Here is a 25,776-nt window from a genome sequence, read left to right as displayed (position 1 = left end):
TTTTTTTGAATAATACTTCTTTTATTGATAGGACATTTTGACCATAATCGGCCTTACAATGAATGATTAAATAACACATGCCTGGAACCCGAGCTGCTCATTGGTAATACCTTTATAAATGTTTGGCGTTCCAGGCTCGTAGTATTGCTTCGTCGTTGAGGCGTTCCAAGTGAGAGCTTTGTGAAGATCCTGAATGGACCTTCCTATTCGGGCCTAAGTGTCCCTAAGTTCAGGTTTTGAGTATCCTGGATGACCTTTTGGAGAACTAGATCACCCACTTCAAAGTCTCTGTTTCTGACTTTGGTGTTGAAGTATCTCCTAACTCACTGCTGATATAAGGCAAGCCTTAACTGAGACTTGGCCCGAAGTTCTTTGACTATATCCAGCCTCAGGCGGCAAAGATCTTGATTGGCTTCATCATCGAAAACTTCCATTCGGAACGAACTGATCCCTACTTCGACTGGAGCCATTGCTTCACACCCATATAAGAGAGAGAACGGGGTCTCTCCTATTGAGCTCTTGACTGTTGTTATGTAAGACCACAAGGCTTCGGGCAATTCATTGGCCCATCTTTCTTTCAGAGCGTCGAGCTTCTTTTTAATGGTCTGCTTAATGACTTTGTTTACAGCCTCTACTTGACAATTGGCTTGAGGCCGATAAATAGTGGCAAAGCTTTTCTTGATGCCGAGCTATTCGTAAAAAAGATCTAAAGTCCTCACTGTCAGACTATTTCCTGTTGTCAGTAATTATAGTGTGGCAGATTCCGAACCTACAAATGATGTTTTTGTAGATGAAATTCTTTAACTTATTAGATGTGATTGTAGCTAAAGGCTCGTCTTCTACTAAATTGGTGAAGTAGTCAATAGCAACCATTGCAAACTTAACACCCAATTTTTCTTGAGGAGGGCCGATAAGGTCCCCAGATTACAAATGACCAAGGGCTTGTCAGTGTAGTTAATTCTTGAAATAGAGCTCGTGGAGTATCTGCAAATCTTTGGCATCTGTCGCATCTGCGCACATAGTATGCTGCATCGTCGAAAACTGTTGGCCAGTAATAACCTTGACGAAGCACTTTGTATGCTAGAGATTTGCCTTCTACATGGTCCCCGCAAATCCCCTCGTGGATCTCCCTCAAAACATAATATGCATCCTCATGGTCGATACATCGCAGTAGCGGTACACTGAACTTGCGCTTATACAACTTATCATTGATGAGCCTGGACCGAGTTGACTTTGCGCGAAGTGTTTTGGCTTCAATTCTTCCTTCTGGCGGTATACCATCCCTTAGGTAGACAATGATTACATCCATCAAACTGTATCTCTGACTCGTTTCTAAGACTGGTTTTTGTGGAGCGGAAATGCTCGGTCTTGGGAGGAATTTAACTGGTATGAAATTAGCTTTCTATTGGTTCATTGTAGAGGCCAGATAGGCTAAACCATCAACTACCGAGTTCTTCTCCCTTGGGATCTAAAGAACTATAAAGAATGTAAACAACTCGAGCTCAAATTTTACCAGTTAGAGGTAAAATGCCATCATATCTTCCTTTGCCTAGTACTCCCCAGTAATCTGGTGGACTACGAGCTGGGAATCATTGTAAATTTTGATGGACTTTGCCCTAATTTCCTTGTTGAGGAGGATCCGTGCAAGCAACACCTCGTACTCAGCCTCGTTGTTGGAGGCAATAAACTCGAAACTTATTGCGGCTCTGATTGGGTTTCCTACGAGACTTTCAAGTAAGAGCCCTTTTCTTGCCCCATTTTCATTTGATGAGCCATCCATATACAAAGTCCATTATCATAGGTCATCGACCTTTGGCTTCTGCTGGTCGATTTTGTCTGAGCTATTTGCCTTTGGCGGGCTTCGTTCCCCTTTTGGCTGATAGGAGAATTCTGATATAAAATCCGTCAATGACCTTTGATTGCAATTCTCGGGATGTACTTTATATCATACTAACTCATTTACATTGTCCACTGAATCAATCTGCCTGAGGCATTATTTTCCTTAACTAAAAGTTGGTCAACACATGGATAGAGTGCGCCTGGAAGTTAGGCAGCAACTTTCTAGAGGCGAGTATCTCTATTTCGGGGTATCTCATCTTCGCGTCGAGCTACCTCTTACTCAAATAGTATAGCGGCCACTACACTCCTCCCTCTTCGCGTACCAATGTTGCGTTGATAGCAGACTTTGATACCGACAAATACAATAGCAGTGGCTCACCCTGGACGGGTTTTAACAACAAAGAAGGTTGTCTCAGATGTTTCTTTAGCTTCTGGAAGACTCTCTCGCACTCCTTTGTCCACTTAAAACCTTTCTTCCCTTTCAAGGTCTCAAAGAATGGTAAAATCTGTCTGTGGCTGGGAAACAAACCTACTGAGTGCGGCCACACGCCCTGTCAAGCTTTGTACCTGTCTTATGTTGGTTGGGCTTTTTATATCTAACAAAGCTTGAATCTTCTCTAGGTTGGCTTCAACGCCTCGTTGATTTATAAGGAACCCCAAGATTTTTTCGAGCTTACTCCAAAAGCACATTTTAGAGGGTTGAGCTTCATTCTGTATTTTTTGAGGATGTCAAACATTTTCCCCAGATGCTCAACATGGATTTTGGCGACCTTTGATTTAACGAGCATGTCATTGATGTATACCTTCATAGTTTTGTCGATCTGGTCGGCGAACATCTTATTCACTAAGCGTTGGTAGGTCGCCCTAGCCTTCTTCAAGCCAAACGACATAACCCTACAATAATAAATCCCACGGTCAGTAATAAAAGAGGTATGTTCTTCATCAAGTTGATACATTGGGATTTGGTTATATCCCAAGTATGCGTCCATGAATCTAAATAGTACGTTTCCAACTGTCGTATCTTTTAGTTGGTCAATCCGTGATAGCAGAAAGTTGTCTTTGGGACATACTTTATTCAAGTCTGTGAAGTCGACACAAATCCGTCATTTGCCGTTCAATTTCTTAACCAGGACTGGGTTGGCGAGCCAATCCGGATACTTTACTTCTCTGAGGAAGTTGATGTTCAGGAGTTTGTCAACTTCATCTTTGAGCGGTTTAGAACGCTTTGCATCCATAGACCTTTTTTTCTGTCTTATTGGTCGAGCCTTTGGGTCGATAGTCAGCCCGTGACATATTACCTCGAGGTTGATCCCTACCATATCCGCATGGGTGCATGCGAACGTTTCAAGGTTTTTCTTCAGAAACCCCACCAGATTATCGACCATTTCTTTGCTCAGGCTACTACCAATTTTCAGTACGCGAGTTGGATCTTCCTCACTAACACATATTTCTCGTAGCTCTTCCGTTGGCCCTACCGCAGGTTCTTCTTTGTGGATGCAAGAGGTCTGAGGTGTGGTTCAGACTCTATAATAACCATTGTTCTCAGGAATGGCCATTTTAATGCAGCGTTTATGGCCTGGTTGTAACATTCTCGAGATTCTTTCCTGTAGTTCTTAATCATCTTGACTCTCAATAACCATTGTTCTTGGGAGTGGCTATTTTAATGCGGCATTTATGGCCGGTTGTAACATTCTCGAGATTCTTTCCTACAGCTCCTGATCGTCGTAAATCCCTCGAGAGTCGGGAACCTCATTGCTTGGCAGTACAATGATGTGATTGCACTCAAATCATCCAAGATCAGTCTTCTGAGGATGACGTTGTATGTGGTTGAGTAATTTACCACTAAGAATTCAGTCATTACTATCCCCATTTTGGGTCTTGCCTCTAGAGTCATGGGAAGGTCGATTGTTCCCTTGGGGACCTGACTATCCCCGGTGAATCCGTAGAGTGGTGAAGGACACGCCCTCAAGTCCCTCATTGTGAACCTTATCTCTCGGAAGGCTCCCAAGAAGATGATGTTCGTTACACTTCCATTATCGACCATTACCCTCAGCACTCTAGTATTGTCGATCCTAGCTGCAATTACGATCGCATCATGATTATGGCAAGGGGATTCTTCACATTCTTCAACAGTGAATCCTACCACCTCGCTTTCCTGTCTAAGCCGCTTTGATGACCTCTATTCGTAGCTGATTACCTGGGGAACCGAATCTGTTCTGGCCTCACGAGCATACTGCTTGTGAACATGCCTTGAGCTTCTCGCTATTTCAGGCCCCTCGTAAATCGTACCCATTAGGACCTCATGGTTGGCATTGGTCGGGGCCTGCTGGACCTAGTTATTTTGCTCCCAGTATTTTCGTGAGCTGGTACCTTCTTGACAAATTCCTTTATATGACACCTTTGTATTAGGTCTTCGATGGCATCTTTCAAAGGTCGACACTCATTGGTGTTGTGCCCGAGGTCCCGGTGGTATCGACAATATTGTTGCCTATCTCTTTTGCCTAGAGCCCCTCTCATCCTTTCTGGAGCGAGCTATCTCTTTGGCTCACGGAAGACTTCGTAAATGTGAGTTATGTCCTACGTAAGGAGGTATATTCTGTGTATCGCGAGAAAGGCTGCATGTCCCTGCAGTTATCTGTTTTCTGTCTTTTTTGGGACCTATTATGGTCCCTATCATTACGGTCTTGGCCCCTTCGCTTACCTGATGAGCGATCTTGTTATTTGTCCGAAGCTCTTCGTGGCGAGCTTCCAATTAGGACTGCTAAAGAGCTTTCTACTCGCTGGTGCTTTGCAACCGTCTGATAAGACTTCATCAAGCTCACGTGATCTTCACTTTGGAGCTGTTTTCACAACTCCGTGTTCGGCCTGATGCCTGTAATTAGCAAAGTCCGGATTGACTTTTTGGGTGCATCTGCGACCTTTGCTTGCTCGTTCTGGAACCTCGTTAAACATAAGGTCAGAGTTTCATCTCTCTCCTAAAGAATATTGCTCAAGTAACTGAGAGGTATTGCGAATTGTCTCCTCGCTTGGAATTGTTGTAAGTACAACGAGGAGAACTGTCTCCTCGCTTGGAATTGTTGCCAAGAACTGATGGAGTTCATCTTAAGTCTTTTGTACCACCTCTTGGCATCTTCTACAAATGTGACCGCGAAGTCGTGGCACTTTGCTAGGTCACAGACCTAGTGCAGCTCAATCAAGTCATTGAAATTGTCGAGGTGGTCCTAGGGTCTCCTCTCCTATCGAACTTACTCTCTAGCGCCCTGAATCCCTGTCAGTTCTCCTCGCTTGGAATTGTTGCCAAGAACTAATGGAGTTCATCTTGAGTCTTTTGTACCACCTCTTGGCATCCTTTACCAATGTGACTGTGAAGTAGTGGCACTTTGCTAGGTCACAGACCTAGTGTAGCTTCATCAAGTCATTGAAATTGTCGAGGTAGTCCTAGGGTCTCCTCTCCCATCGAACTTACTCTCTAGCACCCTGAATCCCTGTGGAAACAGGGCTTGGCGAACCTCCTATGTGAAGGAGGAACTCACTATTTCTTCTATCGCACCATTCTGGCAGACCCTTAGATCGTGGAGCATTTTATGCACACGATCCAAGTCTTCATTGTGATTGCCCTAGCTAGCTCTATTCAACCTTACCTCAAGCAAGTGAGTTCGCAAATATGTCGCTTGTGAACCCCCTCCATTATGCGCATTGATGCACGAGGTTGAGTCATGATGGCTCCGTCGATAAGTGTTATTATGCTCGCTAGTGCGTTGCTCATGACATCGATTACAACCAGAACGTCGGTCATTGTCAGATTAGCACACATTACTCGTCTCTCAAGCCTGCGAGGATCGGGCTTGTCTTGAGCATGGGTTAAAACTGGCATGCTGACACTATGGATTTCGTCTGGTAGGTCGAGCGTCTTGTGGGCGACTATTACATTCGCTTTCACCCATTGGTTGTTTCCCTGGCCGCCTTCCTAGGCTAGTTCGCCCGCGTGACTCATACTGTTGAGTGGAGTGCACCCTTTGACGTCAAGGGTGTTGGTCACCCCTTGGCTTCGACGAGCCAGATTGGTCCCTGGCTGAAGTTCGACCCGTCGGGGTGGGATCAATGAAGCGCAGCTGGTTAAGATTTTGGGCGATTGGTTATTGATTTCTCAGTTAGCCATGTTCCGTTGCACTGCCTGTGTAACCATAATTCTGATCATCTGCATCAGCTAGCCATTTTCGGGGTTTGACATTCCTGGCCCCTGGTTATTCATGGCATGTTGAGATGGCGGCAATGGTGGTTGACGCCCAGCGGTGTCCTATTGCACCTCTTAATGGGTGGTCTCCACATCGTTGTGGTTTTTGGTGGTGGTTTTTGATCTTGTACGCACCATCGTGAGCCTGAAATGGTTAGATCACTGTGGTTGTTTGCCGAAATTTCTGAGATATTGGCGAAGGCCCTCCTTCTAGCGCCAAAATATTGATACAGTAATCTGCACCAACTAGCGCAAATCGATCGACCTTGGCAAGATCGGAACTGGTATGTGCGTGATTATGGATAACCAGCAATGAATGGATAATGAATGCAATAAAGTAAATGGCAAAAAGGATTTTAAAGTGGTTCAGCGAGATGAACTCTTAAGCCTACATCCACTGTTCTATGTATTTGCTATAAGAGCTCACAATAGTAATTCCAGGAATGTTTTCCAACCCTTTCCTCATAGTTTAAGGGGGTTTATATTCAGAGTTTGTACAAAAGAGAGAGCGAAAATAAAGAGATTACAATTAAATTGAAATGTAACTCCGATATTCTTGCGATTGGGCATTGTAATTGCACAAAGATTATTGTCAATTTGATCATTCCTGAGATATCTGAGATTTGAAGTTATCTGGGAATTGGTTAAACGATCACTCAGACTGTTCACAACTAGCTTTTGCTGAGTTGAGCTATAGCTCGACGAGTTTATGCTGGGTCGAACAATCAGTGGAGTCGAGCTGGTTCTTGGTCAAACTATATCCTCGCGATGCTCCGAGTTTGATGGAAAAATCACATACAACAATATGTAAAACCTTAATTAATAAACTGTCAAAATTTTACCAAAAATGAATTCTGACCCATACGATTTTGATTAAAGAAAGTTGCATATAGATGTGATGTGACCCATTTACAGCTGTTTTATTTTGATATAAGACTAAGATTAGATATGATGAAAGATATATATATGGATGCATAAATTGTTACACTAATGCGTGATACATAACAAAGTGGAAAGACAAAAAACAGAGTTATGATGAAAGAAAAAGAAAGAAAGAATAGCCAATACACCAAAAAAGAAGGGTCGACATAGCAATGCAGAAACACAAGGATTGAAGAGAATAGGAATTGGAAGGGGAAGCAAAGGAAGTGGAACTGGGATCCGACCATCCACCGACAGTGGATACCCAATAGCTTATAAACAGAAGATGTATAAAAATGGGGCCTTGGGCTAGGGCAATGAGCCCCTGAAAATTAGGACATTGTCTTTTAGAAGGCACCCCACCTTGTGTAAACATGCTGGCAATGGCTAAGACCAGCTTTCATTTACCCCACTAATTGGTTGGAATGATGTGGAGTTTAGTGGGCGGCAACAGTTGCCTGCAATCCACGACTCACTCAACCAAAATATTTCACTATGCTTAGAACCGACACAGAAAATGACAACTCCTTCGCCTTTGGGGCTAAGTAAAGGCGACCGGGAGCGCGTATTGGGTTCCTCAGACACGGGCAAGTGGGTGTGAATGTAATGTACCAGTAACAGTCAGAGCCCATCTACTTATGCCATCTGGATTTCACATGACATTTAAATAAACTGCAATTAATCATAAAAAGGCTGAGGTGAGTAAGTATAGAGCATGATTAAAAGTTTGGTAAATGTCAGACACTTCTCAGACCCCTATTGAATTGTCCATTTCTCGTGACTCCTGCTAAAGTTTAGAATCTTCAGATGTTGAATCATTAACCTAGTGCTGTACTTTGGGAGCCATTGCTATTGCCATTGCTATTGCCAAATCCACATCTCACTTTTAGGCTTATATGTTACCACTTTCCTTCTTCCTACTTCCTGCTTTAATATTCTTTTAACTTCAACAAGGGCTCCTAGGAGATGGAGATGAAAGCCTAGCGTATATAGGAATCATTGCATTTCCTATTGTTAAAGTCGGTCCATTTAATGAGGATTAAGATAAATCAGTATGTTTGAACCATGATGATGGGCCGCTCATGTAAGTATTTGACCCATCATTTATTGTTACAAATCAATTACACAATTGAAGTACGAAAGATTAACACCAGGATTTGGTCATGTCCTTTCTTCTGCCAGAGGGACTTTAAATGCTCATTCGATTACTTACAGTAAACTCAATACAAACTCTGCCTTTTTCAATAGTCTCTGGAAAACCATACCAAACGTAGAACTAATTCAATATTTTATGACTTTCTTCCCCGAGGCCCAAGGCCCTAAAGAACTCTCTATATAACACTTTCTTTCTCGTCATTAAAATTTAAAACTGATAAAGCATTTTCCAGCTAGAGAAATGAGATTCCATGTGAAACTAGTTCATTGGAGGGAACCTTGCCTCTATACAAGCATAAAATGTGCCTTACATTAATGCTCGTCGTCAGTCCTCACACATTTAATCACTCAATTTACCCTACAGTCCCATGGATTTGCAATTGTGCCAAGTTTTGACTGTATGTGCGCGACAACTATACTAAGAGATTCAAGTTCGAACATATAGAACTATGCATTAAATGTATTTAGAAAGCATAATCGACAACACCAAAATATAATCCAATAGCAAGTATAACCAGCAAGAAAACACATTCCAACAATATATGGAGGAAGACCTAACTACTACATTCCCATTACTAAATCCTGCCATATAAATGTTGCAAATATTTTCAAATGATAAACGCTAATACAAGGTCAAGGGGGCTTAAAAAGAAGCACATATGGTTGTGCCACACCAGCAACTGCCCTCTACTCAAATGCGTCATCATCATCATCAGGAAGAGGCTGACTAGCTGCTGCAGCAAGCTCGGCTTCATGCCTAAGGGAAACAAAAATACAACAGTCAGGCAAAAGGAATAAACAACTTTAAATTATGGCTAAAAATTAAAACCTGCTTTGATAAGAACCAATTGATGTAGAAAGTACTTTTAATTATTTCAATTAAATTGAAAAATTGCACAGTAGGTGCCAGCTGACTGGCTAAAAAGGATCCATGAAATAAGGGGTACTAGCGGCCACAAATTGTTCAGACACGAGAAGAATCCATAAATTCAAAACTAAAAGATTGCAAGCACTAAGATAAGTTCACTTACTGTTGCTGTGCAGCCAAGTCTATGTGTACTTCTGGAGGAGCAAGAGCAGGAGACTCGACAAAGTGAATATTAGGGTCCCTAGAGTCATCAAAACACCATCATCAATGTCAAGTATTATTAACAACACATGCATACCACAAAGTATTAGGACATTATAGTATTACCCGGCAAGCTTCCTGGCAAGGTACAAGAAAGGTTTCTCAAAATTGTAGTTGCTCTTGGCAGAGATCTCATAGTACTGCAGATTCTTCTTCCTGTGGAATGTGACCTGCTTTGCCTTGACTTGCCTGTTCTTCACATCAACCTTGTTTCCACAGAGAACAATAGGTATATTTTCACACACCCTATCATTCAAATGACACAATGTTAAACCAATCACAGATGCAACAGCAAAACAAACCTAAGAAAAGCTGAAGTTAAAACAAAGAAGGTAAACTTCATTTAAACACACCGGCACAGATCGCGATGCCACGTAGGAACATTCTTGTATGTCAAGCGGGCAGTAACATCAAACATAATGATGGCACATTGCCCATGGATGCTGCATATGAGGATGGAAAACTGTTAATAAAAGACAGGAGGTCCAACTAAGCCCACACCACTAGCATTAGAATCAAAAAACGGAAAGGAAATCCTTCATTCAAACTGAAGGATATTATTCTATAAGGATACGTAAATACTAACATTAAACGCCTGTATCTATGATTGGTACCATTTGAATCTAAATCTAACCCCAACCATAGCACATATTTTTTCCCACTTAAGCTAAAGCAGAAACAGGTCTTTCCCATATAAAGTTCAGTTCATTCTTAGTTCCCTTATACATTTGTCTTATCCCTGGCTAGGAATCAGAGAAACAGTTAAAAGCAAAGATTAAAGTTACATAAGCTGCACTGTTGTCAGACGGTCATGGTGACACGCAGAATCCGCTCAACAATCTGCTAATAAGATTTTCATGATAGATTACATTTCAAATCATCCGACTGATGAGATCTAATTTTAAAACATAATGCTTCAATAAGGTCAATAGCTCCTATATTCACTCACTAGTAGCCATCTCTGAGCCCACCAAATTTCTCTTGCCCGGCAGTGTCCCAGCAGTAGAAACGGATTTTCCCGCAATTTGTAAAGAAATCCAATGGATGAACCTCCACACCAATGGTTGCTACGTAATGCAATTAAAGAAATAAATATAAATCAATACAAATATATCAAGTAATTAAAAACGGAACACAATAATCAATCCTTCTCCAGAAACACTTACGTTCATATTTCTTCTCAAACTCCCCTGTCAAATGCCTCTTGACAAAAGTAGTCTTTCCTACACCATTTTCAAACACTCAGTCAAGCCCAAAACACGACACTTAAGAACATAAACTATCAATCACTAAAACAACGCGCCTAACATAAAATAAATAAATAAATGGGAAATAGTTCCAAGCGGACAATCACTTCTCCTTAAAACTACTTCGAAAATAATTCAAACAATAAAAGTATATATGTCCTTTAACTGTTAACACGAAGCTTCATGTCTCTTAAGTTACACATTATATTTCTTCATTGCAGTCTCCTCACGAATAAAAATGTTGCGATATTAGTGAAAAAAAAAGAAAAAAAAAAAAAGGAACACGAATCAGAAAACAAGTTATTAATCCGTAAATTTACCAGTGCCTCCATCACCGACGATTACAAGCTTGAAGCTCGGGTAGTCTACAGTCTGCTGATTTGGCAAAGCCTGAAAAAACAATAAATAAACAAATAAAGCTCCAGTGAATAAACCTAACTACAAATTTCGAAAACAATATATCAAGATCTGAAATTGTTAAACAAAAGCTAGCGTCTCGCTAGAAGATCGAGGAGGAAAAATAATGAGAGAGGGATTTACCATTAGTAAAGGGCGAGGGACTGCGAGAAAGCGAGTTTGTGGTGTGAGCAGAGAAATGATAGACGGTGAAGACGGCGATAAGAACGGGCTTATAAGAGAGAGCGATTTGAATTGAGGATTCAGCGTGGCTTTAAGTTGACGCAACTCTACCAACCATTGGATTAAATTACATTTTAGTGATTCATCTTTGTTCTAGAACATCTTTGACCGTCAGATCTTTCTTTGCCTCAGATTTACGCACTTCTTTCCGCTCCGCTTTGTTTTTAAGCTCTTTTCAAATTTCAAACGCATCCTAATTGATTATTATGGCTCGTTTGGTTTAAAATTTGGAGGTTTTAGGAAAAGTTTAAAAAAAATTGAATTGAGCGGGTATTACGATGTAGGATTTATAAATTATAAAATATCCCCTATATTTATTTATTTACAAAACACCCCCTATAATAAAATCTTAAAAGTTAACAAAAACACCCCCAACCCAATGTCAAATACGGACAGTCGGCCACCACCGCCGGAGGGTGGCTGGGTTCACCGTATTGGCGCATGACCAGCTGGATCTTGCCGGTCGTGCGCCGATATGGCCTTTGCTGGCCAGATCCACGGTGGATCTGGCCGACAAAGGCCAGATCTACGGCCAGATCTGGCCGTCAACGGCCAGATCTGGCCATATTTTCTCGTCAACGACGGCCAACAAACGGTCGTCGTTGACCATCAACGATGACCGTTTGTTGGCCGTCGTTATAAACAGTTACGGCCAAAGATCTGGCCGTCAACGGCCAGATCTTTGGCCTTAGATCTGGCCTTTTCCGGCCAGATCCACCGTGGATCTGACTGAAAAATGCTAGATCGATTCAGCCGGTAGTGCACCATCCTAACAGATTCCGGCCATTTTCCGACAGTGATGGCCGGAATCTGGTAAATATGAATTATTGGGGTGTTTTTGTAATTTTTAAAAAAATATTTAGGGGTATTTAATTAAATTATCAAACTTAAGGGGTTTAAAAAAGTTGAATAATATTGGGAGTAGTATTCCAAAAAATCTGAGTTTTTGGGTATTTTACTGTTTAACTTTTTTGGGAATACTAAAAGTAGTATTCCCAAAACTGAAACAATCCACGTGTGTTATTTTAAACATTTTCATTGATGAAGTCTTATTTTAATTCGAGCATTTATAATTTAAGATGAATGCAATCTAGCAAATTAAATGAGAAATTAGTATTCAATTAAATACTAAATCATTTTTTAAGTAATTAAGCTATAATAGTCTAATTTTTAAGAACACATTACTACTTAAAACATAATTTTTGTTCAACAAAATATTAGAAAAGGTGATTAGATATTTAATAAAAAATTAAGATTTATACTTAAATGTTGAGCTATATTAATATGTAATTTAAGAATTAATACTTAATAAATATATAGAATATAATATAGATATAACAGAAGGATGGATAAATGAATGCAAAATGTTAAAATATATAAACACCAGTGTAATACATATTGTTGACGCTTGATTTTGGACGCCAACGACTCGCACGTGAGAAGCACTAAGCGGACTTAGGAATCACATATGATGGATCCATGAGATTTGAATATGGAGCTGAGATTATATATGTTGCAGAAAACATAAATAAAAGATTGGCAAGAGAGGTTTTTATAGTGGTTCGGATGTAATAAGCGACTCCTACATCCACTATTATTTTATTGATCTCTGACTATTTCTATGATATTACCTGTAAGGCATACAAAGATGAAGAAATACAGTGTTTACAGAGAGAGAATGAAATGAAGCTCAAATCTCAACCCAACCTCCTTCTTCGGGAAGAGGAGTGCCGATTTATACACCTTTGTACTCAATGTAATGAGTGTTTTGCAAGTTGCCTTGACACATGGAAGACTCTCGTCCATTTATCTCTTTGAAATGAGATATAGTTGGTGTGAATATCTTTGAGGAGATATGGGCTTGGCAGCACATTTATTAGGCTGACATAAGTGTGACTTTTGAGGCATAACAGAAGCCCCCCAGTTTTTTAAATGCGTAATCGCGCTTCAGAAACTCAAGTCTTTGATCTGAATGGCTACAGTCTCGAACTGAAGAGCTTGAACTGAAATCTGAAATCTGTTACGAAAACGACCTGAAATCTGGTAGAAGCACGACCTGAAATCTATTAGGAGTTCGACCTGAAATCTGTTAGAAGCTCGACCTGAAATCTGCTAGGAGCACGACTTGAAAGGTCATAACGAGCTTAATATAAGCAAAACGAGCTCAACTTGAGAGCAAAATGAACTCAATCTAAGCAAAACGAGCTCAACTTGAGGTCAAAACGACCTCGACCTGAGAGGTCAAAACGACATGATTGAACAAAACGAGCTCAATCTGAGAGGTCAAAATGAGCTCGACCTAAAAAGGTCATAACGAGCTCGACCTAAGAGGTCAAAAAAACCTCAACCTGAGAGGTCAACACGACCTTGACTTGAAAGGTCAAAACGACCTCAATGAGAAAAATGACCTCAATCTTAGAGGTCAAAACGAGCTCGACCTGAAAAGGTCATGACGAGCTCGACCTGAGAGATCATAACGAGCTCTACCTAATAGCATAAGAGATCAGCGATCTCAGCGTGTGATCAGCGATCTGAACACGTGATTTGAAGCTAAAGATCAGCGATCTGAAGTCGAGGATCAAGAAGGCATGGGCGTGCGATCTGGCCACGTGATTGGAGAACTCTGATGCGTGCAATATGCGATCTGGCCACGTGGCTGGAGAATCTTGATGCGTGCGATCTGTGATCTGGCCACGTGGTTGGAGAATCTTGATGCGTGCGATCTGTGATCTGGCCACGCGATAGGAGAATTCTAACGTGTGTGATCTACGATATGGCCACTCGATCGGAGAACTTTGACGCGTGCGATCTAGCCACGCGATTGGAGAATTCTAACATGTGCGATCTGCGATCTGGCCACACGATTGCAGAATTCTGACGCAGGTTTGAGATTTGAGCACGCCATCAGGGAACTTGGACGCAGGCTTGAGAATCGGACCTGCATGGGCCACCAAACTGTTGATGCTTGACTTTGGACGTCAATGACTCGCACGTGAGAAGCGCTAAGCGGACTTAGGAATCACACGTGATGAATCCATGAGATTTGAATCTGGAGCTGATATTATATATGTTGCAAAAAACATAAATAAAAGATTGGCAAGATGGGTTTTTATAGTGATTTGGATGTAACAAGCGACTCCTACATCCACTGTTATTTTATTGATCTCTGACTATTTCTATGATATTGCCCATAAGGCATACAAAGATGAAGAAATATAGTGTTTACAGAGAGAGAATGAAATGAAGCTCAAATCTCAGCCCAGCCTCCTTCTTCGGGAAGATGAGTGCCCATTTATACACCTTTGCACTCAATGTAATGAGTGTTTTGCAAGTTGCCTTGACACATGGAAGGCTCTCGTCCATTCATCTCTTTGAAATGAGATAGAGTTGGTGTGAATATCTTTGAGGAGATATGAGCTTGACAACACATTTATTAGACTGACACAAGCATGATTTTTGAGGCATAACACATATCTCCCCACCACTGAATAAGTATCGGAATAAAAAAAAAAAAAAAAGTCTTCTTCCAGTGTACCGTACATGATACAATCGAATCTACTACGGAAGTAAGGGAACAATTGTGGTATAAGTATCACCATTCAAAAGTTAGAATTGCCTACTTTTGAAAACCTTCAATAGACTAGATTTTTTTTTTAAGACCTTCAAGTATGACATTTTTAGAACAGATTTAAATAATTCATGTCATTTAGCATTAAATTTCAAGCATGATATTTTTTTGTAGTGATGCTGTTTGCCCTCTCCATTTTGTCTTTTTAAACTTCACTTTAGAAAAACTCCATTAAATTTTTTTTTTTAAATATCTTAATAAACTCCATATATTTCAAAAATTATTTTTAATAATTTGTCTTATATTTTTTGAACACTTATTTTATATAATTTTGATAACAATCACATTTTTTTTTTATTTCATGAAATCTTGTTATTGAAAACTATTGTGCCTATTTTAATTATGAAATAGATTTTTTTTAATAATCAAATATTTTTTTAACACTATATGTAAGTTTGGAAAAGTTTGACATAAATATTGAAGTTACAAAACAATTTAACTAATCTTAACATCATTGAAAAATATAGTAACAAACTCCTCTAGATGACTGAGTGATTCGATAGAGATTCAAGTCTCTTTTAGGTTACTAATAAGGGTAGTCACTAGAGTCATTATCCGACCGATAATTCCAAGATCTCAGGGGAATAGTTGAGATGCGTATAAGCTGGTTTAAACTCCGGTCATCAATAAAAAAGACAAATATAGTAGCACAGTTTTTTGGTTTTTTGATTAAAAATAGATAAATAAATAAAAAGGGAAAACAAGTTGAAGTCAAAAATCAAAATAATGAAGGAGGCATTGAAAATATTGATAAAAGAAATAAGGTTTTATGATTTAGAATGGAAATTAGAATTTCTATAATAAATGCATATCTTGATTACAATTATTATTTTTAATTTGTCTAAGATATTCGTTTTATAAGAGGGTAATACTGAGATTCGGAAAAAAAAAATGATAAAAGAGATATAATAATATAAAGGTGGAGATAGATAGCATCAATTAAAAAAAAAAAAAAAGATATGTAAATTACACAGCATTATTAATGTTGATGCGCGGTTTAGGCACCAACCAATTGACACGTGCGCAACGTTGATTGGACAAGGAACGCACGTGAATATGGATTTTCAATACGAAATAAATGCTATGGGAGCTTTTAAAGTGGTTCGGATGCTAAGGTAGCAAGTCCTACGTCCCTCGCGGTGGTACGAACCGCCCCGTGAGGTGTGGGGGCCACCCGTATGATAACGATCGGGGTCGTTCTGCTGGTGGTGATAGGAATCATCGCGCCCAGCATTTTTGCTTGGGTTTGCCTGCGACGTGGCATGGGACAGCTCGGGATTCACTTTTTCGCCGAGTCTCAGCTTTGCTGATACCCTGCTCGGGGCACCTTTTGTGTTCGCTGGTCCTTGGGAGCCCGTAGGCTTACTTTTTGCCACTTGCTTACCCTTGCGCCTACGCGCTGCAGTGCTCGCGGCACGGGCTATTGCCATTTGTCGCGCTTTCGCGCGACCTACAGGCGTCTTTGGCGGTTGTACCACCCCGGCTGTCGTAGAAGACATGCCTTGGTCCAAACAGTCCAGCCTCTGGTTGACCGTCTGGAGAGTATTGTCGAACCTCTCCAGGTAGCTTCTGATGGCAGGGTTGAGTTGCGGAGCTGCCAGGATATTCCCCGCAGCATTTTGCGAAACTGGAGGTACGTTGGAAGGGGCATCCCTCTGGGCTAGGGGGACTCCTTCAGCACACTGGTTGACTTGCTCAGGTTCAGATTGGCGGGCCATTTGTAGCTGTGGGACCAGGGGGTCGAAGATTCTCCTGATGAAGGGTAGACACTAAATCAGCCCTCGTTCTAGCTCCAAACTGTTGATGCACGGTTTAGGCACCAACCAATCGACGCGTGCGCAACGTTGATTGGACAAGGAACGCACGTGAATATGGATTTTCAATACGAAATAAATGCTGTGGGAGCTTTTAAAGTGGTTCGGATGCTAAGGTAGCAAGTCCTACGTCCACTGATTTGTATTAATATTGATAATGTGGGTCAGGTCGCAACAGCGGACTGACTTACATAAGATTTAGAAAAAAGTAAATGTGTTGTTTACAAGAGAGAGAGAGAGTTTTTATGTATAATTGTCGAATCCCCCTAATGAAGGGGTCTTCCTTCTCTTATAGCCAGTTGAAAGTGCGTAATCATCACTAAATCCTTGGGTTGGTGTGATTGTCAGGACCTAATCTGATTTTACGTCCCATTACCCATTTTCCAAGCCGATTTCACGCGATTTGGAGTAGGTTAGTGGACACGTGGGAGCACCAGGGCGTTTGGCAGGCCTGACGTGCGCTTACCATTCTGACGGGAGCAGGCCACGTTTCGCCACGCAACTCCACGTCAGCCTTTGATTTCTTAGTCATAACAATTAATATTAATATTTCTAAGAATGATTAAAATTACAATTTATGAATTAGGAGTTTATCTTATTAAAATCATATGAACCAATAGTATTTCTTATTTTAGGTTTTAAAACTCCTTTTTTAAATATTTTACTTGACTGAAAACTAAATGGAGTGTTTTTCGAGTTTTAGTTGTCAGAATTAGGGGTTAAGGGAAACTAAACATTTAATAAAAATAAAATAATGGTTATAAGTATAAAAAATAGAAATATAGATACATATATACATATATATATAAACCAGAATACCTATATGGTTGATCGACATGTGATACATTTTGGAAACTTCAGAATTGTTCCATTTTGACACATTGGATTAACAAATCAATCAAATTGCTCTATTTTGATATGTTGAATTGATATTTATCGTTCTATCTATAATAATAATAATAATAATAATAATAATAATAATAATAATACATGTGCATTGCATTAGCATTCTAAAGGTCTAACCATAATGACACTTTGGATTTGTGATAGTCATGTGGTTGAATTTTATTGGTGATGATGTAGACAATATTAATTGCCACATTGGTATTCCAAAGTCTAAATAAATAGTCATAAAGATTGAATTACATAGGTACATTGCATTGGTTGTATTAATAATTAATAATAATACAAATTATATAAGTGCATTGCATTGACATTCTAAAGGTCTAACCATAATGACACATTGGATTTGTGATTGCATGTGATTGAATTTTATTGATGATGATGTAAACAACATAGATTGTTGCACTGGTATTCCAAAGTTTAAATAAATAGATATAAAGATTAGATTATATAAGTGCATTGCATTGGTAGTAAAAGCATACATGTTTATTAAAAATTATATAAGTGCATTATAGTGATATTGCAAACATTTTTTCGTATTTAATTGTGTTAGTATTCGAAATGTCTAAATAAGGGGTTATAAAAGGGAAATATATTCAGTTGTGTATTATCGGAATATGTTAGTTGGTATCAATAATACATCTGGTCTTTTGTTAATTGTTTATAGGTCATGTTAGTTTGTATCAATAATACTTCTATTCTACATGATTTTATTAATCAATGATTTTTTATTTATTTATGTTTTTATTGTTATTTATATGTCAAAAATTCATGAATTGACATTGAATAAAGGAAGGATGTTCGATTGACATTGTCAAATGAGTTCTTATGTTGATTCGTTCTTTTGAACTATAAGTATATCTTCTAACTATTTTAGTACGAAATTGTAAGTATATCTCATAACTATTTTAACGGTTATTATTTGGTTGAATGATTGTTTTTGTTCGATCAATCTATTTGAATGATTAATTGTGTTAGTCCTACCAAACGATAAGCTTATTCCTTAGCAATTTTAATATGAAGATTAATTAACTTTTGTTGATTTCGTTTTCAGGTAACAATTTTTATATGAATGAATGATTGTTCCTTAACAATCTTAACATAAAGATCGATTAAATTTTGTTATGTTTGTTTTCAAGAAAATGTTCATGTACTTTACTAAGATCAAATCGAGGATGATCCTATTGTCAACCAAAGTGCAAGTACGTGTCATATTTATATTAGTAGAAACAGTTCATTTGTGTTGAATATGTTTTCTCTAAAAACATTCATGTATTTTAATTTGTTATATGAATGATGTGCGAGTATATATGTTAAATGAATTAATTTTGGCTGATTCCATTCTCCAATTAATAGGTGTTATTTGATATTTCTTATCAGTCATAATATGATAATCCCTTAAATTTGAGTCAAGTAAACCATTCGTTTTATCATCACAAGCATTTTGGTTTCAACTAAACAATCAGTAGTTAATTGACCATAATTTGCTCAATAAAAATCCAATTGATGGGAGGATTGAATCTTTAGAAATGAGACAGTGCTTTAATTTGATATATTATACACTTAATTTGGATAACTATAGCCCCACTACCGAACCATTTCTTTCATCATCACACACATTTTGACTTCCACTTAATAGTCAGTAGTAAATTGACTATAACTTGCTCAATAAAAATCCAATTGATAAGAGGTTTGCATTTTTAGAAACTAGACAGATATGGCTTTAAATGATATATTATATGCTTAATTTGGATAACTGTAGCCCCACTATCAAACTATTTCTTTTATCATCACACACATTTCAGTTTCCCCCGTTTCTCGATTTCCACTGAACAGTTAGTACTAAATTGATCATAACTTTCTCAATAAAAATTCAATTGATGATCGGTTTGAATATTTAAAAACTAGACAGATAGGTATTTAATTGGATATACTGTATGCTTAATTTGGATAACTGTAACCCCACTGCCGAACCATTCCTATTATCATCACACACATTTCGGTTTTCACCGAACAGTCAGTAGTAAATTGACCATAACTTGCTCAATAAAACTCCAATTGATGAGAGGTTTGAATATTTAGAAACTAGATAGATAGAGCTTTAATTTTATATATTATACACTTAATTTAGATAAGTTTAGCCTCACGGATGAACCATTCCTTTTATCGTCACACACATTTTGGCTTTCCCTGTTTCCGATTTCCACAAAGCAATCAGTAGTAAATTGACCATAACTTACTCCATAAAAATTCAATTGATGAGCAGTTTGAATCTTTGGAAACTAGAAATATAGATCTTTACTTTGATATATTATATGATGAATTTGGATAACTATAGACATGCGGCCGAACCATTCATTTTATCACCACACATAAAACCAAGTCAATTTTAGTAATGACAAAGAAAAACAAATATTGACATGCAGTTTTAATTGTATTTGTTCTATCTCTTTTGTTGATATTTTTTTATGTTACATACATATATCGAAAACAAGTTGTTGTTGGATATAACAAGTTGTTCTATCTCTTTTGTTGATATTTAAGACACGCATTTCTGTTTCCACTGAACAATCAGTAGTAAATTGATCATAACTTGCTCAATAAAAATCAAATTGATGAGAGGATTGAATCTTTAGAAACTAGATAGACAATGCTTTAATTTGATATATTATACGCTTAATTTAAATAACCATAACCCCACTGCTGAACAATTCCTTTCATCATCACACATATTTCGACTTTCACTGAACAGTCAGTAGTAAATTGACCATAACTTGCTCAATTAAAATCCAATTGATGAGACGTTTGCATTTTTAGAATCTAGACCGACAGGGCTTTAAATTGATATATTATACGTTTAATTTGGATGATTGTAGCCCCACTTCTGAACCATCCCTTTTATCATCATACACATTTTGGTTTCATCTGTTTCTCGATTTCCACTAAACAATCAGTAATAAAATTGTCATAACTTGCTCAATAAAATTTTAATTGATGAGAGGTTTGAATATTTAGAAACTAGACATATGCTCTTTAATTTGATACACTATACGCTCAATTTGGATAAATGTAGCCCTATTTACGAACCATTCATTTTATCATCACACACATTTTGGTTTCCCCAGTTTCTCGATTTTGACTGAACAGTCAGTAATAGATTGTCTATAACTTACTCAATAAAAATCCAATTGATGAGCAGTTTGAATCCTTGGAAACTAGAAAGATATGGATTTAATTTGATACATTATACGATGAATTAGGATAACTATAGATTTGCTGCCGAACCATTTATTTTATCATCACACAAATAAAACAAATTCAATTTTAGTGATGACAAATGAAAACTAATATTGATATGTGGTTTTAATTGTATTTGTTCTATCTCTTTTTGTTGATTTTTGGATTGATTTTGTTGTTTGATTTGTGGGTTTCATGGGTTTTACAATTATCGTCTTTCTTTAGGATTGTATCATCAGATGCTTTTTTTGCTATAAGTGGTGGTTAATTCTAATTACAGCAAATAGATTTGTGTCACAGGATATTTATCTTTATAGCTTCTTCAATGCTTCAATTAAGTTGCCTTCAGATTGTACTGTTGGAGTTGTTGCTTTTTATGTGAGTTCTTTTCTCAACATTCTTAATTTTTTTTTTAATTTCTAAAATAATAATAATTCATTTTCTCTTCTCAACAATCAAAATCGGTTTTTTTCTTTGGCAATGCAAGTCTCTTGCTTAAAAGTTCATATTTTTAAACAAGGTTTCTCTTTCTCTGATTTATTTATAGACTTATCAATAATACCCAGTGGGTTATCCTGTAAATTTTTTTACTTTTCTTGACAAAGTTTTAAACTTTGGTTGCAGATTTCAAATGATGACATATTTGAGAAGAACCATGATGATATAAACTTTGAGCTCAATTTGTGGATATTTTATTTATTGATTTTTTAATTATCAATTAAATATAAAATGAACTTCAATATAGAAAATATATATTTAAAACACAAAAAACCAACAATAATGTAAAAATAAAAAATACCCGAGCAATGCAACTTGAAAATGAATATAAGTTACAGAAATTGCACAAGGTCATATAAATTTTAAGTTTAAATAGTTAATTTTGATAATATTCAGGTGATCTTAAATATCATACACGATTCACTATAAAATACTGACGTTAGGGGTGTTAAAAAAAATGCAAAAACCAAACCGAACTGCTAACCGAACCGAAAAACTGGTTAACCAAAAAAACGGTTCGGTTACGGTTCAAAAAATCAAATTTTCGGTTCGGGAGAAATTAGAAACGGTTAACCGAAAGCCGGTTTTTCAAATATATATATATATTCAATAAATAAATAATAACCTAAACTAAAATAAATCCCTAATTCACTCAATCTAAAATCCCAACCTAAATTTTTTTTCTTAGTTTCCAATGCATTGTCTATATTTACAATTTAATTTAGGATAAAATTAAAAAAAAAATTTATAAAAAAAAAAGGAAAACCAGTTCAAAACCAGTTAACCGCTTTTTTTAAAACGGTTAACCGGTTTTCCCTAAGACCGGTTTGGTTCGAAAATTTTCCCGAACTGAAAATCCGGTTCGGTTAACCGCTTTTGAACACCCCTAACTGACATAGAATATCGACATGTCTGCAAAAATAATATTAATTGTATAAGATTATGATCTTGAAAATATAATTAAACCATATAATATTCATATAATTTTCTTAAGTTGGATGAATGATCTAATGACATCTACCTATAATTGATATTAATAATTATACAGGTATAATTATTAATTTTATCTAACGCAATTTTGTATATATATAAAATTTATATTTACTTTAAAATTTGTATAATTTAATAATTATACGTCTTAATCTAATTTGTTTATTTTTTTAAAATAATTTTGTTTACAATCTATTTCAAAAACATTGAGTAAACATACCCACGCAACTTAAGAAACTCATGTCTGGTTATGTACATAATTAACAATAAAATAAAACAATTTATTTTACAATATTACAATTGAAGCGAGTTCGGGTATACCCGCCCTTCTGCTTCGGCGGGTTAGTCGGGTACCGCCCAGGCCCACCAGGATTTGGCATCCCCGTGATAAAAGCACGGCTTCGAAAGAGTGTAGGCAGCTGCAGCTATTCAAAGCCAACTTGAATTTGTAACCTTCAACAATTCACTCTCTTCTGATCGAATTCTCATAGATCTATTCTGATCTTCAGAGCACGCCATGGCTTCGACATCCGATCCATATAAGCAGTGAGTATTCCGAAACGCAATATTTTTTTTTTTCTGTATTTATTGACTATTATTCATCATGCAAATTCAACTCATTTTTTTCTATTATATCTATGAAGGGAGGCTGTTATTAGGAAACAAAATAAAGGAGCTCCGATCAAGTTCTTGATTCCTCTTATATACGCTCCTATTCTTCCTTTAAGTAAGGTTAATTTTTGTTTTTTAAGATAATTTTGTTATGTTCATTATATTGATTTTGTCAATAATTTTAATTTTTATGTGCATATTTGATTCTTTGTTTTAGTTCGAATCTCATTGAGGAGGAAGCCAGTTCTAAGGGACCGGTTGTTTACTGGTGTGTTGGTTGGTGCATTTGCTCATGGATTTTATCTGGTGTATCCTTTATTCTCTTCTATAGTCTGTGCGTTGTGCAATTTGATTTTTACCTTTTTTTTTATTGATTGAATTTTAATACATGAATTATTGTAGAACCATTGCATATACTTTTTATTGTGCTCATATTGTATATTGAAATGGGAGATTCGTGTTCCTTTTATGTGGTTTGACCCTTGCATATTTTTTATGTGACTTGATGTTGCATGTTTTGTTATTATTAAAAAGGTTTTCATCCATAATTTTTTTGTATTTTATCTAGCCTCTATGAAAATGTATATTGGTTGTTTAGATGGAAATATTTGCCCTTTCTGTTTTTCATGTGTTGCATTTGTAAAAATATTGTAAAATTGGATATTCGAAACATGTAATCCTCATTGAGTGTTGTTAAATGAGTTCATGTCTATGCTGTTTCTTTACATACTTCGTTTGTAGGACATGAGAATTTACGCTTGAATTTAAGAGATGATGGTTTATTGTTTCACAGTATATGCTTTTTGAGTAGAGTAGGTTTTTTGTAGCTTCGGCAAATTAGTAAGATCTTACCTATGAGCAATTGGCGGATACATGTCAATGAAGATTTGTTTTAGTAACATCATTTCTTGTCAAGAGCAGGTACAGGAAGACAGTGAGGGTGGTTAGGGAATTTGTTTTTTTAAACTCATATCTCCTTTTCTTTTTTCTTTCTCTTTTTGTTCCTTTAAGAGATTTTTATTTTTATTTTATTATTATTATTTTTTTTTGATTTACCAGTAGCATGTCCATCTCTCTTTGGATTTATCCTCTGAAGTTGGCATTTAGGGTCTTTAGCGTTTAATAGGATTTTAGTCATTGGGTGCACAAAATGGGTCTGAAAGTATTAAAAATGTGAGAGTCAGAGATGTGCTCATAAACTATACTAACCAGAATCATGGCAATGGCATACCTGACTGTTATGTGCTTTGAAAGAAAATTCTTACTTTTCTCGTAAACCGTTAGTATGCATTTTGGTACCAACGATTTTATATTGCTTGCTTTTTCTGCATATTTATTAATGCAATGAATGAGATAAGTAATTTGGTTCTAATCAAACTCTCTTCATCGTTGCCCCTAATGAAAGTAGACATGAAAGTAAATTTCAGTTCTTTGTCTTCCTCCTTCACTTAAGCCTTTGAAAGAGCATTCATTCATGGAGCTAAAAGCTGTGGGTTAGAGGAGCTTGTTTCTTGGTTTTTTAACTCTGATAAGTATTTTCTGGCTCTATATTTGATTTCACATATATATTGACTTCTCTTGTATTATATACCTATATTTTCTTATGTTTCTTTTGGTGCTTCTTTGTAACCTACCCCATGATTTTGTGTGCCACCTCTGGCACATCTTTATGCATTTATTATTTCTCAAACGTGAAATTATTCCTTGCTTTGTGCTGGGTATCATGGATTAGATTCGTAAAATGTACTTTCGACAGATCAAGATTCACTCATGCAAGATGCTGGTAGAAGATTGTCTTTCCTCCATTTTTTTTTTTTTAAAAGAAAACAACAAAAAGACCTTAATATGGTGTTGTGTTCATAAAAATTCTCGCCGTTTATTTTCTTTCTTTCCTCTTTCAGTACTATGTTGGCTTTTCCTTAATGAATTTTCAGAACGGATCTTTATGATGTTGAGAGCAAGTGAGGTGGATTGGTTAGAGGAGAAATGTGGTTGTTTACTTCAATTCTACAACATTTTTTTTAATTGCGAATATTTGCAGCTTGACAATCTGGTAATACCTTCAATGGCTTAGGACAGATTAGATACTGTAATTCTGGGATGATAGGTATCTTGTAATCTTGTAACTTTATTATTGAAGGCCCTTTTTTTTTTATTTTCGTGTGTATGTGTGTGGGGAATAAGGAATGATATGGAACTGATTGTTGCAATTAGCTTATTACATGCAATGAGGTAACAAATGATTAACCTTTTCTTTTTTCCATTTAAATTAAATACTCTGTTTTCATTACAGTTTATGATTATGAGTTATAGACGTGCTGTATTGTTTTATCAATAAATCTATCTTTACAAAGAAGTCTACAAAGAAACTTACAAAGTGAAGGAAAAAACAAAAGAAAAACGGAAAAAGAGAAAGAGAGAGAGAGAGAAATGATGAAGACGAAGGGTGGAGGTTAACTTTGTATGCCTCCTTTGTAGGCTTTTTTGTAAGATTAGCACTGCTGTTGTTTTATACTATTGACTTGAGGAATATTGACACTAGAGTGAAATTTAGTTCAATTATCTGTTTTAATGGTACACTTGATGGCTTGCCATAATTAGGACATTCATAAATTCACATAATAGCAACAGTTCAGCCTGAGTGTAGTTTTTAGCCTTGGAGATTTCACTGATGGCTTGTGCAGCCTATTTATATCATGGCCGAATAAAAAATAAAAAAAAAAGGTCGCAGGTATAATATAAGTTGTCTGTTTGGGAGCTTGCATATTTTTGTGTGTGTAAGAAACAGCCGACCTTGAGGCTCATAGAGGGCGATGCTTCTTTCATCAAGTCGGCATTGTTATCTATTGAAGATAGTATTAAGCAGTGAACTGATTATTGGTTAATCAAGATGAGCGAATAGTAGGAAGGATAGAGATAATCTACATTTA

At 37.0% G+C, this 25,776-nt stretch overlaps 3 protein-coding genes across 4 annotated transcripts; 1 reads left to right on the top strand and 2 right to left on the bottom strand.

The window, feature by feature from the left end:
* Window positions 1-323: 323 nt before the first annotated feature.
* Window positions 324-1,309, bottom strand: LOC116114080. Its single transcript, XM_031400236.1, has 2 exons — window positions 929-1,309; window positions 324-689 (listed from the first exon to the last, which is right to left on the bottom strand). The coding sequence occupies exons 1-2, from the start codon at window positions 1,307-1,309 to the stop codon at window positions 324-326; spliced, it is 747 nt and encodes a 248-aa protein (XP_031256096.1).
* A 7,383-nt stretch (window positions 1,310-8,692) lies between these two features.
* Window positions 8,693-11,256, bottom strand: LOC116114060 (GTP-binding nuclear protein Ran-3-like). The gene is made up of 8 exons (XM_031400217.1): window positions 11,066-11,256; window positions 10,846-10,915; window positions 10,445-10,501; window positions 10,228-10,345; window positions 9,632-9,721; window positions 9,345-9,524; window positions 9,181-9,258; window positions 8,693-8,906 (listed from the first exon to the last, which is right to left on the bottom strand). Exons 1-8 carry the CDS (start codon window positions 11,066-11,068, stop codon window positions 8,837-8,839), a joined length of 666 nt encoding a protein of 221 aa, XP_031256077.1. The 5' UTR covers window positions 11,069-11,256; the 3' UTR covers window positions 8,693-8,836.
* Window positions 11,257-22,637: 11,381 nt separating this feature from the next.
* LOC116114111 lies at window positions 22,638-25,098 on the top strand. Of its 2 annotated transcripts, none has more exons than XM_031400274.1 (4): window positions 22,638-22,780; window positions 22,879-22,961; window positions 23,064-23,154; window positions 24,781-25,098. In XM_031400274.1, exons 1-4 carry the CDS (start codon window positions 22,752-22,754, stop codon window positions 24,809-24,811), a joined length of 234 nt encoding a protein of 77 aa, XP_031256134.1. In that variant the 5' UTR covers window positions 22,638-22,751; the 3' UTR covers window positions 24,812-25,098. The 2 variants fall into 2 exon arrangements, with proteins under 2 accessions (XP_031256134.1, XP_031256128.1); XM_031400268.1 differs by lacking the exon at window positions 24,781-25,098 and adding an exon at window positions 24,255-24,391.
* The last annotated feature ends 678 nt before the right edge of the window (window positions 25,099-25,776 follow it).

This window comes from Pistacia vera, unplaced genomic scaffold (genome assembly GCF_008641045.1).
Source record: "Pistacia vera cultivar Batoury unplaced genomic scaffold, PisVer_v2 Contig1212, whole genome shotgun sequence".
Lineage (NCBI taxonomy): Eukaryota > Viridiplantae > Streptophyta > Magnoliopsida > Sapindales > Anacardiaceae > Pistacia > Pistacia vera.
This window is presented reverse-complemented; position numbering and strand designations above follow the sequence as displayed.